At 41.9% G+C, this 19,812-nt stretch overlaps 1 protein-coding gene across 1 annotated transcript in view; it reads right to left on the bottom strand.

Annotated features, from left to right (window-relative positions):
* SUSD5 (sushi domain containing 5) overlaps positions 1-10,436 on the bottom strand; it is a 59,856-nt gene extending 49,420 nt beyond the window's left edge. Inside the window, exons 1-2 of the mRNA XM_021677542.1 lie at positions 10,346-10,436; positions 301-478 (exon numbers count right to left, since the gene is read on the bottom strand). Of these exons, the coding sequence (XP_021533217.1) occupies positions 301-478; positions 10,346-10,436 (269 nt within the window). The remainder of the gene's footprint in view (positions 1-300; positions 479-10,345) is intronic.
* Positions 10,437-19,812: the final 9,376 nt, after the last annotated feature.

A 19,812-nucleotide genomic window follows, 5' to 3' on the forward strand; every position in this document is an offset into this window, starting at 1 on the left:
AGAGAAAAAACTTGGTACTTTTACATGTATCTGTATTATTTGAAATTCTTTACAAGCATGTATTATTTTTGTAACTTAAAAAGGAAATTCAAAATAACAAAGGGGGGGAAAAACTGTGACAGAACGCCACAAAAATGTTTTTATTTGAGAACTCAAAACAAGAATGTGCTGGAAGCTACTGCCCATTGCATGTTGCCTATCCTGGCACCTCAATAAAACAATTACTGAGCTCCCATACAAGCCCTGGTAGGCAGCGGGGGTGAATGGGAAGGAGAGCTTTCCCCAGCACACCTGACTTACCCCAGGGTGCCATCCGCCAACCAGCCGGTGGTGCACACTGCAAAGGCACAATCCTGGACCACCCTCCGCAGCTCTTCCGCAGACACCAGGTGAGCGCCCCTGCTCTTGCAGGAAAGCCGAGCCACCTCCAGTTCTAGGCCCCGAGAGCCATTCTGAAACTCCAGCACAAAAAGCTTCCCTGTGTGGGGACAAGCACGAACACAGGCTTACTCCAGGATCCACGGGAATTTAACCTGAGCAAACTCACTCTCTGGCAGACACCTGTCAGAACTGGAGTTTCCTGCTTGCCTGAAGACCCGAGGGCAGCAACTACGCCATTGCACTCATCCCCGGGACTAGGCGATGACAATTACTTTGGTGCTTTCATCTGTTTTTTGCTCCTGTCTTCTTTAAAAAAAAAAAAAAAATTAACCATCTGCTCTGGTATGTTTATCTGGATAAACCCTTCAAATCTTCCTTTCTACAGGCTATTTTACAAACACCATGGCGTGAGGCTCAGTGTTCTCCGTCCCCCTGAGTTGGGTCAGTTGGTGTCCGGGGCACTGATTTAGGTCTCAGCTCTGCCTTCTGCCCCAGCCCTAGGGGTGACCCCATACACAGTTCTCCCCATTCCCTTCTCTCTGTCCTATTGTCTCAGGACACTATCAGGCCCTTCCCGCAATGAGTTCACTTGTGCTTGCTGCCATTTCTCCCAGACTGGATGAGGTAGCAGAAACCATATCTGGTGCACCTTGGCTCGCTGCAGCACATGGGCATGTAGAGGGCCTCAAAAAACATGTGGCAGATGAGCGGAATGGAAACATGAATTCAGGCAGAGGTGGAAGCTGAGGCTGAAAGCAAAAGAGAGCTTTAGGCAAGAAACCCATGGAGGAGGAGGGGAGCACTGCAGTCCCTAGGAGCTTCCTGTAGAGATGAAGCAATGCCTTAGATAACCTGACCAAGTTTAAGGTAAAGGCAAGGGAGAAAAACACACAGTTAGAATGAGACACTTCACTTCTGTCTATTAGCAAAATTATCATAATATACTGATTTTATTAGAATGAAACACTTTAACTGTTATCAACTGCAAAATATCTATAATAAATATAACTATCCCTCAGCTTTGGAACCAAAGTTATGAGAAAAATGCAAAAATGTTTCACAATAAACGTATCTATAGGTGACTGGTCCTCCCTTAGACTTGGTACCAGTGTGCAATACACAATCTGAACAGCTATACTTTATGGTTTGGTCTGGAGAAGCATGTGCCCCAAGAGACTTTTGTATTAATGGCATTTGCCTATCTGGAAAAAAATATTATGAAATTTAACTAAAGTGTTGATGGCCAAACTCCCGAGCAAGGGGCATAAAAGTGAAAGCCCAGGCCTCACAAGGTAGGGAATGTGATAGACCTCTCCACCCCCCTCCACCACCATCTCATGCACATATTAATACACAAAGCTTGGACACTGAAGGGTTAAACTCTCAGGATAAGAATGAACAAGGATAAACAATATTCCCTCCCCTCATTCTCAAGGGACTGTTGGAAGAGTTGTCTTGGTGCTAGGAACCCAAGTGCTAATCCTCATTGGGAATTGCAAAAACTGGCCTCTGAGGTACTTTAAGCCATGAATTTAGCTTAAAATGGCTTGAGATCGACATTTATCCAGACACCTGGTAAGAACAAACATAAATCTTGTCTGGAGAAAAAAATATTTTCATCTTATGCTTCAGGAAATCCCATGTAAATATTTTTTCAAAGGCAATGACAAGGACAGTAAAATACATCTAAGTGTATAGGAAACAAGGCACCACTAGTGAGAAGCAACATATAAAACATTTAGCAGACACTGACTTACAGAGAAATCTGATACTGGTGTTAATAGGCATAGATTATAAAAGAGTGATGATTACTACATATAAAGGAATAAAAGGCACATCTGAAAATACCTGCAAAGAATAGAAAACTATAAAAAGTGGCTTAGCTGATAAGAAAAAGAACCAAACAGGATTTCTAGAAATTAGATACAATGATAAATTAAAAATGCAATGGATATTTTTGGCTGCATATCAGGCACAATTGAGCAAAGAACTTATTCTTGAAACAGAAATCAGAAGAAAGCATCCAAAATGTAGTAAAGAGACAAAAAAGTTGGAAAATAATAAGATAATAAAGAGACATGGAGGAAAGAATAAGATTCCAGAAACAAACCTTCACATTTACAGCCAACTGATTTTCAACAAGGGTGTCAAGACTATCCAATGGGAACGAAGAGTCTTTTCAAGAAATGGTGATGGGACAATTGTATGGGCACCTGTAAAAGAGTGAAGTTGGACTCCTGCCTCACCCCCTACACGATAATTAACTCAAAGTGAATCAAAGACCTAGAAGAAAACATAGGAAATCTTTGTCATCTTGGATTATGCAGTGGTTTCTTAGATATAACAACAAAAGCCCAAACAAAGAGAAAATACATAAATTGAACTTCATCAAAATTAAAAACTTTTTGCTTCAGAGGACAAAATCAATAAAGCGAAAAGACAACCCACAGAATGAAAGAAAATTTCTGCAAATACACATCTAATAAGAAACTTGTATATAGAATGGGTAAGGAACTCCAAAAACTCAACAACAATTAAAGAAACCAAATAACTTTACTGAAAGTGGGCAAAGGACTTGAAAAGATGTTTCTTCGAAGAAGTTTTACAAATGGCCAATAGAACATGAAAAGATGCTCAACAGCATTAACCATTAGGGAAATGCAAATCAAAACTACAATTAAATACCACTTCATACCCATTAGGATGGCTATTAATAAAAAAAGAAACAACAGAAAATAATTGCCAGTGGAATTATAAAATAGTGCAGCTGCTGTGGAAGATAATATAGTGATTCTCAAAAAACTAAACATGGAATTACCATGTGATCCAGCAATTCCCAAAGAAGTAAAAGCAGGGACTTGAACGATATTTGTACAAATTCATATCAGTATTATTCACAACACCCATGGGTGGAAGCAACAAAAGCATACATCAACAGATGAATGGATAAACAAAATGTGGTGTATTATATATATATAAATATTAATCAGCCTTAAAAAGAAGAAAATTAATCAGCCTTAAAAAGAAGAAAAATTTGACACATGCTACAACATGGATAAATCTTGAAGACATTATATTAAGTGAAATAAGTCAGTCAAATTACAGAGACAGAAAATAGAATGGGGGTTACCAAGGGCTGGGGTGGGGAGGAAAGAGAACTAATGCTTAATGGGGCAGAGTTTCAGCTGGCAAAGATGAAAAAGTTCTGGAGATGAACAGTGGTTGGTGATGGTTGCCCAACAATGTGAATATACTTAGTGCCACAGAATTGTATACTTAAAAAGGGCTAAAATGGTATTTAACAAATGGGTAAAGGGTCTGAATAGACATCTTTTTTTAAAGATTTTATTTATTTATTTGAGAGAGAGAGAGAGCGAGAGAGAGAGAGCACGAGCAGCAGGGAGCAAAGGGAGAGGGAGACCAGACTCCCCGCCAAGCAGGGAGCCCTACGTGTGGCTCGATCCCAGAACCTGGGGATCATGACCTCAGCCGAAGGCAGATGCCCAACCGACTGAGCCACCCAGGCACCCCTGAATAGACATCTTTAAAGAAATAGTCAATCAGCACATGAAAAGATGCTCAACATGGTTAGCCAACAGAAAAATGCAAATCAAAACTACGAGATATTACTTCATATCCACTAGGATGGCTATCATCAAAAAGACATATTTTGACATAAGTGATGATGAGGATGTGGAAAAAGTAGAACCTTCAAACACTGCTGGTGGAAATGTAAAAGAATGTAGCTGCTTTGGAAAATAGTCTAGCAGTTTCTCAGTTAATAGCAGTTTCTCATAGAGTTACCATATGACCCAGGGATCACACTCTTAGGTGAATACCCAGGAGAACTAAAAACACATGTTTACATAAAAACTTCTATATGAATGTTCATAGCAGCATTATGTGTGTAAATAATAAATTAAGTTCATAATTGTAAAATTGTGTTTATAATAGCCAAAAAGTAGAATCCACCCAATGACCATCAACTGATGAATGGATCAACAAAGTACGGTATGAATATCCATACAATGGAATGTTATTTGGCAGTAAAATGAAGTGCTGATACATGCTGCAAATGGATAAAAACATTATGCTAAGTGAAAGAAGCCAGTCACAAAAACCCATATATTTTATGATTCCATTTACATGAAATGTCCAAAACAGGCAAATTCATAGAGTCAGAAAGTAGTTGCTGAGGACTTGGGAGGTTGAGGAGAAACAAGAAGTAAATGCTAATGGGTATAGGGTTTATTTTGGGGCGAAAAAATGTTCTAAAATTGTGTGTAGTGATTCATAACTCTGTGAGTATACTAAAGACCAGTGAATCACACACTTTAAATGGGTGAATTGTACGGCATATGAATCATATTTCAATAAAGCTGTCATTGAAAAAGGCATCACTAGAGAAGAACAGGTTCTGTTATGATGATAGTTATTTCATGAGTAATATAAAATAATTTTAAACACTTAAATAAATAACAACTCTAGACTGGAAGAAGGCAATATTAACAAAACTACAGGGAGATTTGGAAAAATCCACAGTGCTTATAATTTTTTAAAAAGATTTTATATATTTATTTGACAGAGAGAGACAGCGAGAGAGGGAACACAAGCAGGGTGAGTGGGAGAGGGAGAAGGAGGCTTCCCGCGGAGCAGGGAGCCCGATGCGGGGCTCGGTCCCAGGACCCTGGGATCATATCCTGAGCCGAAGGCAGACGCTTAATGACTGAGCCACCCAGGCGCCCCTCACAGTGTTTATAATTTTAAGCACAATCTTCCTCAGTAATTGATAAAACAGGAAAAAATTGGAATGAATATAGAAGATTTAAGCAACAAAATTAACATGCTTGATGTAAGGACCAATGCACAATACTGCATACTACAAAATACACATTCATTTTAGACACACACAGGACATTTGTAAAATTGATCAAATACTGATCTACAAGACAAACTGAAAAACTTTTCAACACTCAAATCATACAAAGCATATTTTTAAACCACAATACAAACACCTAAAATCATTTGTTTTATTTATCAAACACTTATACAGTGTTTACTATGGTCCAGGTGTTATTCAAATTGCTTTACAAATATTCATTAAGTTAATTCTTATAACAACTCTATGATGTAGGTGTTATTATGATCATCCCTATTTTTTAAAAAGATTTTATTTATTTATCTGATAGAGAGCACGCGAGCGCACAAGCAGAGGGAGCAGCAGAGGGAGAGGGAGAAGTAGGCTCTCCGCTGAGCAGGGAGCCCTATGCAGGGCTCAATCCCAGGATCCTGGAATCATGACCTGAGCTGAAGGCAGACACTTAACTGACTGAACTACCCAGGCATCCCTATTATCCCTATCTTATAGTTAAGATTTAGTATTAATGATTTGTCCAAGATCACACAGCTGAGATACAAAACCAGACTCTGTATCAGTGATCCTAACCACTGAATTATACTGCCTGTCAATAGCAAAGTAATAACTAGGAAAAGCCCCTTGTGCAAGGAAATTACAAAATATACTTTTAAATAAAACATGGTTCAAAGAAGAAACCACAATTGAAATAAAACATTTTTATGTAAGTGACAAAAACTGGTAGAGAAACTAAAGTAGTATTTAAGGGACATTTATAGCCTCAAATGCTCATATTACAAAAGTAGAATTGTTGGGGTGCCTGGGTGGATCAGTCGTTAAGTGTCTGCCTTTGGCTCAGGTCATGATCCCAGGGTCCTGGGACCGAGCCCCGCATCAGGCTCCCTGCTCTGCGGGACGCCTGCTTCTCCCTCTCCCACTCCTCCTGCTTGTGTTCCCTCTCTCGCTGTGTCTCCCTCTGTCAAATAAATAAATAAAATCTTTAAAAAAAAAAACAAAAGTAGAATGGTTGATAATCAATGATCTAATTTTCTATCTTAAAAACACAGAAGAACATAAAATTAAAGTGAAGTAGAAGGAAATAACAAAGACAGAACAGAAATCAATGAAATGAAAAGCAGACATACAATAGAGGAAATAAAGCCAAAAGTTGCTTCTTTCTAAAGAATGACAAAATTGATAAATCCCTAGCAAAACTGATCAAGACAAAAAGAGAGAAAATACAAATTAGCAATATCAAGAATGAAAGGGGACATCATTACAGATCCCATGGACAGTGAAAAAATCACGAGATTATTATGTTATATATGCCAGTACATCTGGATGACAATTTAGATGAAATGGACAAATTTCATAAAAAAACAGATTTAACAAAACTGACCCAAAATGAATAAGAAAATTTGAATATCTCTTTATCTACTTAAAGAAATTAAATTCATCATTTAGGGGCCCCTGGGTGGCTCAGTTGTTTGGGCGTCTGCCTTCAACTCAGGTCATTATCCCAGAGTCCTGGAATCAAGCCGCGAGTCAAGCTCCCTGCTCAGTGGGGAGCCTGCTTCTCCTTCTCCCTCTACCCCTCCACCCCTGCTTGTGCTCTCCCTCCCTCTCTCTCTCTCTCTCTCCCATTCTGCTCTCTCTCAAATAAATAAATAAAATCTTTAAAAAATAATAAATTCTTCATTTAAATTCTTCCCATGAGAAAAACTTCAAACACATATGACGTCACTACCAAACACTAAATAAAGCAAAACAACAGCTCACTTTGCAGCAACCTTTTCAGAGAACAGAAGAGGGAACAACTTCCCAACTTATTTTAGAAATCATCATAATCCTAGGGGCACCTGGGTGGCTCTGTCGGTTAAGTATCTGACTCTTGGTTTGGGCTCAGGTCATGATCTCAGGGTTGTGAGATCAAGCCCCATGTTGGACTCTGCTCTCAGCGTGGAGTCTGCTTGAGACTCTCTCTCTCTCTCCCTGTACCCCTCTCCCATGCTCTCTCTCTCTAAAATAAATAAATAAATCTTAAAAGAAAATCATCACAATCCTGATGTCAATACCTGACAAGAATATTTTAAGAAATGAAAATTATAGGCCAATATATTTCATGTACACAGAGTCAATAACCCTAAATCTGTTTCCTTCACTCCAGGCTCAGTTGTAGGTCATCTCTTCTCACTGTGAAACCTTTCCCTAGGATTCTATCCACACACATGGTTTCAAAGACTATACTTAAAACAGATGACTCACATTTTTCTCTTCAGTCCAGACCCTTTCCATTCACCCCATCCACCTCTATACCTCCACCCTCTCTCACCTGCACAAATAAAATGGCCTCTCCATATCTAGTCTTGCGCTGGTCCCATCCATTCTCGCTACATCACAATCAGGGTGATCTTTTCAAAATGCAAATCTTATCAGTCACTCTACTACTGGAAATCATCCAGTGGCTTCCTTTCCTTTTTTGGATTAAAACAAAACTTTTTTCTATGAGGACCCACCTCACTGTACCCACTCCAATTTCCTTAGCATCATTTCAAACCACTTCCATTTTGGACTCTTGGCTCCAGTCATTCTGTCTCTTATCACATAGCCCATTTTCCTGGCTCACAGTTTTTTTTTTGGTACATGCTATTCTCTACCCAGACACTCATTCTTCCCCCTCAGACCCTCCTACACCAAATCCAAACTTCCTAGTATATGCTTTCATAGTACCTCTATCCTTTAATTTCATCATCTATCAAAATTACAACTTCACGTTCCATTCATGTAATGATTTATCTACTGACTCTCTAACCCATTGGATTTTAAGCTACCTGATAGCAAGGACCTATTTCTCCTCACCATTCTATCTCCAACAGCAAGGCCTGTACCTAGCCTACAGTAGATGCTCAATAAATTATCTGTTGAATTAACAAATCTTTTCCTGTAATGCAGTTAATTTGCCTTCAGTTAATGTGAAAATTTTTCAATTTCAAAAGTATTTTAAAAGTACAGTAGAAAAAAGGGAAAAAATACAGATATCTTTTATATATAAGATGTGTATCTTATTAGTCAAATGTAAACTAAATGCTCTTTATTTTATCTATTGACTTATTTTTAATAGGTCCATAGAGTTAAGAACTCCAAGTCTCTCTTCAAATGTCTGTAACACATCACAGTTTAGCTGAACTTTTCTTCTTCTTCCTTCCATCACTGCAGAACACAAATAACTAAATGTGGAAAGTGGTAGTAGTTAAACATGTATTTGGTAAAGAAAAGAATCCTTTCATAATATAGGTTCTAATTCTTCAATGGTTCTATTATAAAAGTTGGAACTCAGCAAATGGAGTTTCTTGAAAGTAAGTGTACCCATAATTGGGGAAGGGGGGAGAAGGAAACAAAGGAGAAGGGAGAAACGGAAGCATTTCTGGCAAGGGGCAACAAGAAAACAAGCTCTCATGCTGCGGTTACTCTCTCCTTCTCCAGTGATATTTCTGCTCCATTTTTCTATGACCCACCTCAAGCCAGATAGGGGCAAAATATTGATCCATATCCACTTGGCATTCCGTTTAAGCAGTAACAATAGGGTGAAACTCTAAAGCCTCCTGGATTGCAGAGATATTTCTTTAAAAGGAATTAAGTTGGTACAATAGTATACATTGTTCCAAAAGTTAATACTAGCTCCAATTTATTCTACTTGCATTCTTTAAAATCAGCTAATTTTCATGACTCAATGTCAGGCAAAAAAAATGCTACAGTAAAAAATGAACAAGGGATTGACTGCTAACAAGGGATTGACTGCGGTATGGGATTTCATTTCAGGGGATAGACATTTTCAGGAGTTAGATCGTGGTGATGGCTGAACAACATAGTGACTATGCTAAAAACCATTGAAATTAAATTTTTAAATGGTAAATTTTATGTGAATTACATCTCAATTTTTAAAACATGAACAGTTATCATGAGGAGCCTTCAAAGTTAAAACTGTTTTCTCCTCTAACACTCTGAGGATATGAAGAAATAAGGCATTCATCCTTAATTAGGAGCAAAGAGTTTTTCAAGCTGGCACTTAGGACAAAAAGTACCAAAAATTCTAAGATAATATCTGGAAGTTTTTTCTTACTTTACTCCTTTCCTTAACCACCATGCTTCTTTTTGTCGGGTCTTCTCATTTCACCCGATATTGCTTAATAAAAATCAATGACATTTAAAAATACACAAAGCATCCCAAATCAGGCGAGGGTTTTTCTCCTTCAACAATTTAATTTGTCCCAAGCTTGGATTTTCTAGAAACTGCTCATGGATGTGAGAACTGCTGGCTTGTTTTCTTTCAGATCCTCCTTCACCAAGTCAACGGGGTTTTGTTCCAAAATCAAAATACAGCTTTATTAGCTTTTGGAAACTTAACCGATATAAGGCTCTGATCCTGCCAATTTAAGGGAAGTACTGAAAGCTGAATTGAGGTTCAAGAAACAAGAAACAAACAAACAAAGCAGATCGATTCTTATAACCTGCAATAATCTCTTCCTTATCTACTTCTCCAGCTTTGTGTCAAACGACATCCTCACCTTGCAATCTCGGCTCCAGCCAGTTTATCATTTATCCCATTTTCCCTGCCATTCACAGGGCCTTTACACATGATATTTCCTACCCGACAAGACACTCTCCTCTCCCCTTTATCTAGTTGATTTCCACTCATCTTTCAAATATTCTTGGACCAAGCCAAACTACCGAGGGAGTCTTCTCCGCCTTGCCACCAGGAGTACGTTTAATACACGTGGAAAGTTGTATCTCGGCAGAAGAGGTTCCAGGGCTCCCTAGACGTGACTTCATTGTAAAGACCTGTCATGAAGATCTTCGGAAAGCTAGCGGCAGGCTCCCGGACCATCGCACAGGCTTTCTGCGGTGCTTGGAGGAAGGGTTCACCGGCCGGGGTTGGGGTGGGGGGCGCTGGGGCGAGCGGAGACCCGGTGGGTCAGGCGAGGGACGCAGGGTCGCCCGGGCGCCGCTCGCGTCGTTCCCCGCCAGGCTTGCGGGAGGGAGCACCCCAGCGAGCGTCGCTTTCCCCACCCGGACCCCACGCGCCACCCCCGGCACCCCGCGCACACTCACCATCCGCCCGCACGGAGAGGCGCGGCAGACCGAGCAGGAGCAGCGCCGCCGCCCAGAGCTGGGCGCGGGGGCCGCGTCCCTCTGCAGCCATGGTCCGGGCGTCCCCGCGCGGCGGGCTCGAGCGCGGGCTCCGGCGGCGGGCGCGGCTGCGCGGCCACTGCCCCTCGTGCGCCACTCGGCCGTGCGCGCTGCGCTCTGCTCCGTGGGCTTCGCGCCCCACGCGCCGCTGGGAGGAGCGCGCGCAGCTCGGGGAGGCCGGGCGCCCGGAGCCGCCGCGCTGGGGCCCCCGAGCTCCCGAGGGTCTCGTCCCAGGCGCCGGGGAGGCGGCTGGACCCGGCTCCGCCTTCGCGCGGGGCACCTGGAGGCCTCGGTACCAAAAGAGGCTGCGCCGGACGCCGAGCTCCCGGGGCGCCGCCGGGGCGGAGGATGAGGGCGCGGGGAGGCGGGGAGAGCCGGCTGCAGGGAAACCCGCCTGCTTGGGGGACCCTCGGCGAAAGGGTGACGCAGTCTGAGAGGCCGGGCCCTCCGGGAGGACCATTCAAAACCGAATGCCTAATTCTGTCCTCTGCCTCTTGACTTTGCAGTTGGCGTCCTCCCACAGAGCAGGAACATGTTTATGAAAAAGAAGACTCTAACTTGCCAACTTCACTCTAGGGAGTGAAACGCACGGAACAGCGAGACTCCTCCTAAAAGCGTAGCTTGAAAGTCCCTCAGAAAGGAGCATCTTCGAGACGCTTCCTTCACGACTTTTCAAGGTACGCCCTAACATTTCTCAGCACCGGCAGCGCGGGCGTGGTTGTCACCATTTTCACACCTTCCAAATCAGGGCTTCCTTGACCAGGAGAGGGCCTAAAATTCGGATTCTGTAGCCTGGGCTGGGAATCCACATTCTAAAGTGGCCACCTCTGGGGCGCCTGGGTGGCTCAGTCGTTGGGCGTCTGCCTTCGGCTCAGGTCATGATCCCAGGGTCCTGGGATGGAGCCCCGCATCGGGCTCCCTGCTCCGCGGGAGGCCTGCTTCTCCCTTTCCCACTCCCCCTGCTTGTGTTCCTGCTCTCACTGTGTCTCTCTCTGTCAAATAAACAAAATCTTTAAAAAAAATAAAAAATAAAAATAAAGTGGCCACCTCTGGATTGGTTCCTTTTTCCCGCTCACCCCCTGTCCTGTTCATAGCACTAACATCATTCAGTGAGGGAAGGAGGATTTGCATTTTTCGCGCGTGGTGTAATAAAGATCAGTATTGTAACTGGGGCACCCGTGACACTGTACAGTGTACAAGTCCCTTCCACCTTCACGTACTGGCCAACAGATATGTAGGGAGGGCCCACAGTGTGCCTGACCCTGCGTGAGGCTCCAATCTGTCCAAAAAAAATGCTCAACCTTAAATAAGACAGATATTTAAGGAAGATGAACAAGTAATTGGTGCTAAAAGGAACAGATGCTTGTCCCCAAGACAATGAACTAGGACACAGACATCGAAAGACTACCTACTTTCTTTTTTAAGGTAAAAACTGGAATTTGAACCCACATCTGATTTACTACAGGTGTCATTTTTCAGCTCCTATAATTTTTGAAGTGTACTGAAAAGATATCTCCTCTCCTTGTTCTAAATGTCAACAAGGCTATTATTAGTGATTAATTCCTTTGTGAAATAAAACTTTGCTTTTAGGGGCTCCTGGGTGACTCAATCCATTAAGTGTCAGACTTCTCATTTCAGTTCAGGTTATGATCTCAGGGTTGTGAGATTGAGCCCTGCCTTGGGCTCTGTGCTGAGCATGGTGCCTTCTTAAGATATTCTCTCTCTCTCTGCCCCTGCCCCACCCTCTCCCTTAAAAAAAAACAAAACACAAAACTATGCTTTTAAAATAAAAATGCTCTGGGGCCCAGAGCTCTGAGCAGCAATAATCAGGCTTTAAAAGGTCCCCTCCAGCTCAGACATGTGAAGTCTCACTCCTTAGGTTACCAGAAGTCTTAGTCCTTAGGTTATTGCTGAGAATGGAGGGGAGTGGCCAGGAGGCACCTGCAGGAACTACTGACAGACTCCCTCAGGAGCTGTGCCACTAATGTGTTTAGAATAGTCAGTTGACCATTACTGTCTAATCCTGACATTTTAAAATTTGTCTTTTTTCAGATCTGTCTTGGCCTGTCCTAATTTGGGGAGATGGCATGCTCCAAAGGTTTGGTACCCCTGATTTAGAAAACTGTTTGGCATTTTCCTATACAGTTAAATATACAGCTCTCCTTTGACAAAGAATTCCACCTCTAGATGTATATCCAAAAGAAATAAAACTTATATCCACAAAAAGATTTGTACACAAATTTCACAGCAGCTTTAGTCACAATAGTTAAAGTTGGAAGCAACCCAAGCATCATCAACAGATGACTAGAAAAACAAACTGTGTCATAGTCACACAATGGAATGCTATTTAGCAATCAAAAGAATGAAATACTGATATACTCAATAATGTGGTTGCTGAGTGAAAGAAGCCTTACACAAAAGAGTTTATGATTCCATTCATATGAAGCTCAAGAGGGGCAAAACTAATCTGTGATAGGGCGCCTGGGTGGCTCAGATGGTTGAGTGTCTGCCTTCGGCTCAGGTCATGATCCCAGGGTCCTGGGATCGAGTCCCGCATCGGGCTCCCTGCTCCTTGGGAGCCTGCTTCTCCCTCTGCCTCTCTCTCTGTCTCTCATGAATAAATAAATAAAATCTTTAAAAAAAAAAAAAAACTAATCTGTGGTAACAGTAAATACTGTGGTTGCCTCTGACAGGGCAGGAACACAAAGGAACTTCTGACCTCATGGGAATGGTCTATATCTTGATGACGATGGTGGTCACACGAGTGTATATATTCGTTAAATCTCACTAAACTGTACACTTAAAATCTGTGCATTTTCTTGCTTAATAGCAAATACTTCAAAATTTGCCCTAAAGAATAAGTAGGTTTAATAGAAGAAAGTTTAATAAAAGGACCACGTATAGAGATGTAGGTAGGGTTGAGAGAACCAATAAGAAATGGTAGAGGTCTTGGGACTGTCAACAGTAGGAAGCCATCACAACTCTGAGGACTGAAGGTAGGAGGGGAGGTTAGGTGTTACCAAAACTCAGCAAGAGCCATGGCCATGAAAGAGGTTGCCTGAAAGGAGCATCGTCCATACATAGAGGAACAAAATTGCTGCCACTTATCTGGTAGGAAGGGAGTGGGGAAGAAATACCCCAAAATCTCTCTCCTTTGGCCCTTCAGATTCCTCATTATGCCTCCTATTGGCTGAACCATTTGATAGCTGCAGGGCAAAGGAGAACAGATGCCAGGGTCCTTAGAAGTCATCCTGTCATGGTGCAGAGTTGGTCAGAGAAGGGCAGAAAATGGAGCTGGAGAGACAGTTGGAAAACGACCACACAGTCCATCTATTCTTTTCTTTCATTTGGAGGAAGAGAATTCAAAACAAAACAGGGGAAACCCAAAGTCCTATCAGTTTTTGTATGTCGATTCAATGGTATTCTCATTTGGAGCTAAACTGTAATATTAACCACCATCAATGGTTATTTTCACATAAGTGCTGTTTCACATAAAAGGAAAAGGGGAGAAGTAAGTAATTAGAAAATATGGATGCTAGAGACACATTTCCATAACTGGTCATGAGGCCTTATTTGATAATCATGGCAATGCTCCCCCCTTCCATTCTCTGAGCATCTTGGCCTGCATGACTTTTTTTTTTTAACTGGTGGGAGGGGCCCAAACTTTCATGCATACTAAGGATCTATCTTAATTAGTTTGCCATGGTTTCTCACTGACTGTTGTCATTGGACATGGGAGTTCTCTGGGATCTGGACATAATCATTCATGCCTTATTATGTAGCAGCAACCCAATTTTCCCTTGGTAATCAGGACCAATCACCAGCCCGTACAGTGACCTTCTCATCTGTCTGTTAGAGAGCAATCTTTGCTTCCAAGTTACTAGCACATGCCTGTGTGTTTACTGGTGAAAGTATGTCCTTTGCCCACCCAAACCTCTCAGTTCACTGATCTAAAGGTTGAGGGGATGGTATGCAGAACTTTGGTAGGCGGGTTATTATGTGTAATGGAAAGGAGGTCATTCCCACTTCTGCTCCTTGGTTTTTAGACAGTGTATTCTGTCTATAAGAGAAATGACACCATATATTGGCTGATAGTTTAAGACACATCTGTATCCTGGGTAAATGCCCTAACCTCTCAAGGTATTGTCACCAGCTAGTGACCTCACATTTTTATCAAGCCACCTGCTTCTGGATAAAGAGGCATATAGTAAAACTCAAGGGCACATCTACACTGTCCTACTGCCTTTGCTGCAAAATCAGTTTCTTGGTTCTAGATAATGTAATGCATGATTCTATGGCAAAGGATGAGGCATTCTAGGAGACCATGGTAGTCATGGTAGTAGAAGCAAAGTAGGTAAGGAAGACAGTATCATATCTAGAATAAGGATCTGTTCCAATGAGAACAAATAACTGTGACTGGGAAAAAAGGATCCAATACAAACAATTTTTCCCCACTTAGCCAACAGGAGGGACCAGCTAGGGAATTATGCTGTATGGGGACTCACGGGACCTCTGCTCTTGGCACACAGGACAATCAGCAGTGGTGGTAATCAGATCAAATCTAAGAAGAGAAGAGATGTTTGTATTATTCCACTCCTGCATGGCCTCCATCTCTGCTACCATCATCTCTACATACATGGTTCCATTATAGAAGCACAGATGTGGCTGTAGAAAGAGGCACCTGGGGGGCGCCTGGGTGGCTCAGTTGGTTAAGCGACTGCCTTCGGCTCAGGTCATGATCCTGGAGTCCCGGGATCGAGTCCCGCATCGGGCTCCCTGCTCGGCAGGGAGTCTGCTTCTCCCTCTGACCCTCCCCCCTCTCATGTGCTCTCTCTCTCATTCTCTCTCTCTCAAATAAATAAATAAAATCTTTAAAAAAAAAAAAAGAAAGAGGCACCTGATGACTAGAGAATGGGTCCAATTCTCCAAGGTGTCCACCTGATTATTAAGGGCATCCTCTGCACTGAATGCCTCTGGGGAGCATAGGCTACATATATTCACAGGCTTCTAATTCTAAGAGGTCCATACTGATATCCTTGTTATCAGTCTTCTAGTTTTAAATTTTTCAGATCTCTGACCAACTATTTTAGGCATTATCCATAGATCAGTGCAGATTCATGAGTAAGGCCATTAGTCATATTAACCAAAGTTCTACCCATTGGGAGAATTTTCTTCTGCTATTTTTTTTTTCATTGTGGTAAAAATATACTTAACAGAAAATCTACCACTTTAATCATTGTTAAGGGTAATCTGTGACATTAAGTACATTCACATTGTTGTGCAACCATCACCCCCATCTGTCTCCAGAAATTTTTCAGCATCCCTAACTGAAACTTTGTACCCATTAAACAATAAATCTCATTTCCTCAGCCTCCCAGGCCCTGGTAACCACTGTTCTACTTTCAGCCTCTCCAAATTTGACTGTTCTAGGTACCTCACGTGAATGGAATCGTATAATGTTTGTCCTTTTGTGTCACTACTATTTTTTTAATATTTTATTTATTTATTAAAGAGAGAGCAAGAGTGCACACAAGTGGGGTCAGGGAGTGCAGAGGGACAAATAGACTCCCTGTTGAGTGGGGAGCTGTTGCGGGGCTCGATCCCAGGGCCCTGAAATCATGACCTGAGCTGAAGTCAGACGCTTAACCACTGAGCCACCCAGGCACCCACTGTTTTTTTAGTGCTGTACCACAGTGGGGATGGCTAGTTACATGTTGTGGACACTCAAGTGTAGAGAAGGCCCAAGGTTTTTCCTCTTCTGTTAAGTGGAACTCCTCAATGGTCCTTAGGTGTGTGTTGAGGTGGAGGCAGCAAAGCAATAGAGAACCAAGTGCCATGGGAATCTGAACCACCTGCTCATCAATTTACTTGTTCCTTCCAGACCTACTGATGTATATAACCATTTTTGTTTAAGAGTGGAATTCTGCTATACAATTCAAAATAGCCCCTTCATAAGACCAGCTAAGGTCTCATACTTTCATGGTATCCGTGGTCAAGCAGTCAATCTCCAGCAGGGCACAAACTGCTTATCAAATGGAGCGTAGTTGATTCAACTTTTAAACTCTAGGAGTTTGCATTGCCATTCTACTATCTGGTCTGCCCAAGCTTCATAAGGCATCTCTATCTGCCACACACACTTCAAGTATTGTGTCTTTTGTGACATGAGGCCAAAGTGGCAAGGCAGTTTGTACTGAAGCCTGGTTGCTACAGAGTTCCCTATTGCTATGAACTGCTTTCAACACTGTAAGCCTTATGGGTTTCCACCCATGATTATATTTGCTGATGGAATTAAAAATAAACCATTTACTCGGTTAATAACTACCTACAGGCACCAAAGCCCATATTGATTTATTCTAGTAATGACGATATTCTGGGAAGAACAGGTATCAACCCCTGGTATTTTTGTTTTTGTTTTTTAAATTTTATTTATTTATTTGACCGAGAAGAGACACAGCAACAGAGGGAACACAAGCAGGGGGAGTGGGAGAGGGAGAAGCAGGCTTCCCGCCGAGCAGGGAGCCCAATGTGGGACTCGATCCCAGGACCCTGGGATCATGACCTGAGCCGAAGGCAGACGCTTAACGACTGAGCCACCCAGGCGCCCGACCCCTGGTATTTTTGAAGATAAGCCACTAATATTTTCCAGAGTCTTCTGTTTTTTGCTCTGGCAAACAGGAATCTGAATGACGAAACATCCTGGTTCATACCTCCTGTTTATACCTGTTGTCCCAGTATCCCATCCGATTTCATATTTGACCCAGATTTTTCATTTTCTGAAGAAATATTACTAGAAGGATTAACATAAGCCAGAATGGAATCCTCAATCTTGTATTTCTAGTTTGTGAATGTTCTCATCTAATAGTGTGTGAGATGCATGTGTAGTTCTCACTTGAAACATGATTAAACATGGAAGCTAACCAGTGACCCATCTCATTTTCCCTGTTCTTTTTCTGATGCCATGTAACCAACTTCTCCCTTTCAAGGACAGTATGCAGACTAATCAATTATATAATCAAGGGTGCTCAGTCCCAAGTAACTAGGGACAGCTCACTCCTTACGGTCTGTGGTCATTGTGGGAAAAGTATTCAAAGCTCCTGGCAGCCACTTAGTTTATTAGGCAGTTTGCAGTGGCCTGAAAGATGCATGAGGCCACCAGTCAGCAGGTCAGTAGGAAAAGTGGGATATTATAGGCTAGGTTTATGTGAAATATGTGTAGCAAATAGGGACTAAGGAATTTGGACCTGGAGCACTTAGTGTGTAGTTTGAATGCTCTTTCTACTCAGAATGATCATTTATTGTATGGTGTAAATCTACAACTCTTCAGTTATTTATGAGATTGACAACAGTTTAATAGTTATACTCATAGCGTAGGGGAAGAGGACACTGCATGCCATGTAGGACCACATAGGGGTTGGAACTTGGGAACAGAGTGAACAAGTAGGGGCTAAGGGATATAGGCTTTGAAGTAACAAGAAGGTCAGGTGACCTCTGGTTCCTCTGGGAGGATGTGACTGTCCTTTTGAATAATTTCCTCAGGCTGGTGAAGAACTGGAACCTGCTACTCAGAGAAAAGCAGAAACTATGCCTGGTCCCCATGATAAGGAGGATTGTCTGGCTAGGGGACCTTATCCTTGGGATCACAATGGGGAGGAGAACTTGAGGTTAGCCCTGTGAGGGCCTCCTGATTTTACCAGATATCATGACCTTGGGGAAACAATTTAGGTGCTGGGTATCACATCCTTGTTTATTAAATGGGGATAGTAATACCAACGCCTTATAGTTCTCTCTGTGATTAAATAAGATATCCCAGCACACTATAAATGCAGCAAAGTAATTGGCTAAGCAATAGGTCTGTAATTCATTCTCTTCATTACTTGGGAGACACACCAGGAAAGAAAAAGGGCGAGCCAGTCAAATATTTTTATGAACATTTAATGCAGACCTCCTAGCAAACAAACTAATGGTATTGCTAGTGGGAGAGTCTTATCCTTGGAATGCTTTTAGAAGGATGTACCTGGTTTTCTAGGATTGCTTATGGTAAACAAACCTGTAATCTATGGATTCCTGGGGCCTGGGTGCCTGGAGATATCATGTATGTTATGTAACCATCTACATAGAAAGTGGAGTTGTATCGTGACTTAGATGGCTCCTTACATGTAGGTGTTATTACAGCACACATCCCTTGATGACCTCATCTGCTGAAAGGTGGACAATGCAGGGTCACTAGGTATCTGAGGAAAACCTGTAAGATGATAGATAGAGACCTAACTAAAGAAATGAGAAGTGGGGAAAAAAAAGAGACAATGCAGGGAAAAGAAATCTTCAACAGAATAACTTTAGTGCTCTCATAGAGATAAGATGCTGCATTCAAAAATGTAGAACAGAGTGTTGTACTCTGTTAAAAAGAAAATCACAGGCCCAAAATGGTGTCACTTAAGTCAAGTCACCCAATCTGAGCTTAATACCTAATTGCAGTTTTAACCTCCCCCAAAATGTAGTCTTAATTGGTCAGTCAGGAATTTTCTGATCAGCATCTATGAGGAATCTATCACAGGTGCTCTCTCCATACCCCCTAAAGAAGATGAGGTAATCTACCTAATAAGACCTGCTGTCCTTCCCCTAAGGAAAGGTGACCTTGCCTGAAATAATCCTTTCTTTTCTTTTGCTAATAACTTCTTGCTCCACCCTCCTTCCTATAAAAACCTTCCATTTTGTACAACTCCTTAGAGTTCCTCAACTAGGTGGGATGCTACCCATCTAGTTCATGAATCATTCATGAATCATTTAATAAAGCCAATTAGATCTTTATGCACTTACTCAGCTGGATTTTCTTTTTAACAACCCCTTCCGCCCCCAACAAAAGGAATATTTAGAGAAAAAAAAAAAAGATTTCTTAGGAAAAAGTATGGAAAACTCCATAGATGGGTTTGAAGGTAAAGTTGAGAAATATCCCAGTTAAGTATAGTGGAAAGATAGAGATAGCAAATACGGGAGAAAAAGTAACACCCAGGATTCCCTTCGCCTGCACTGCTGTGATCTTTCCACATGGTCCCTTGAGGCACGCCAAGTACCTATTCTCGGACCTTTAAGTAATAAACTTCTTTATGGCTTTACTTAACACATGTTAATTTAACAAAGTCACGAGTTTCTGTGAAAAGTCCAAAGTCCACGCAAAGGTTTCTGAAAATTTCTGAGACATGGGTTTTGAATTCCTGCCCCACTTCTGGTTCTACAGAAAGTGGCTGCCCCTTTATTTTCACCCTTGTGTCCATTCAAATGTGGAATTCATGTTGGAGTACCTTTTTCTTTATTTTTACCAAAACTATTTACTTAAGGCTTTACCTATGAAATAGTCTTTTATTAAAGGATTTAGAAAAGTGAAAGGATAT

The sequence above is a fragment of the Neomonachus schauinslandi genome, chromosome 1 (genome assembly GCF_002201575.2).
Source record: "Neomonachus schauinslandi chromosome 1, ASM220157v2, whole genome shotgun sequence".
NCBI lineage: Eukaryota > Metazoa > Chordata > Mammalia > Carnivora > Phocidae > Neomonachus > Neomonachus schauinslandi.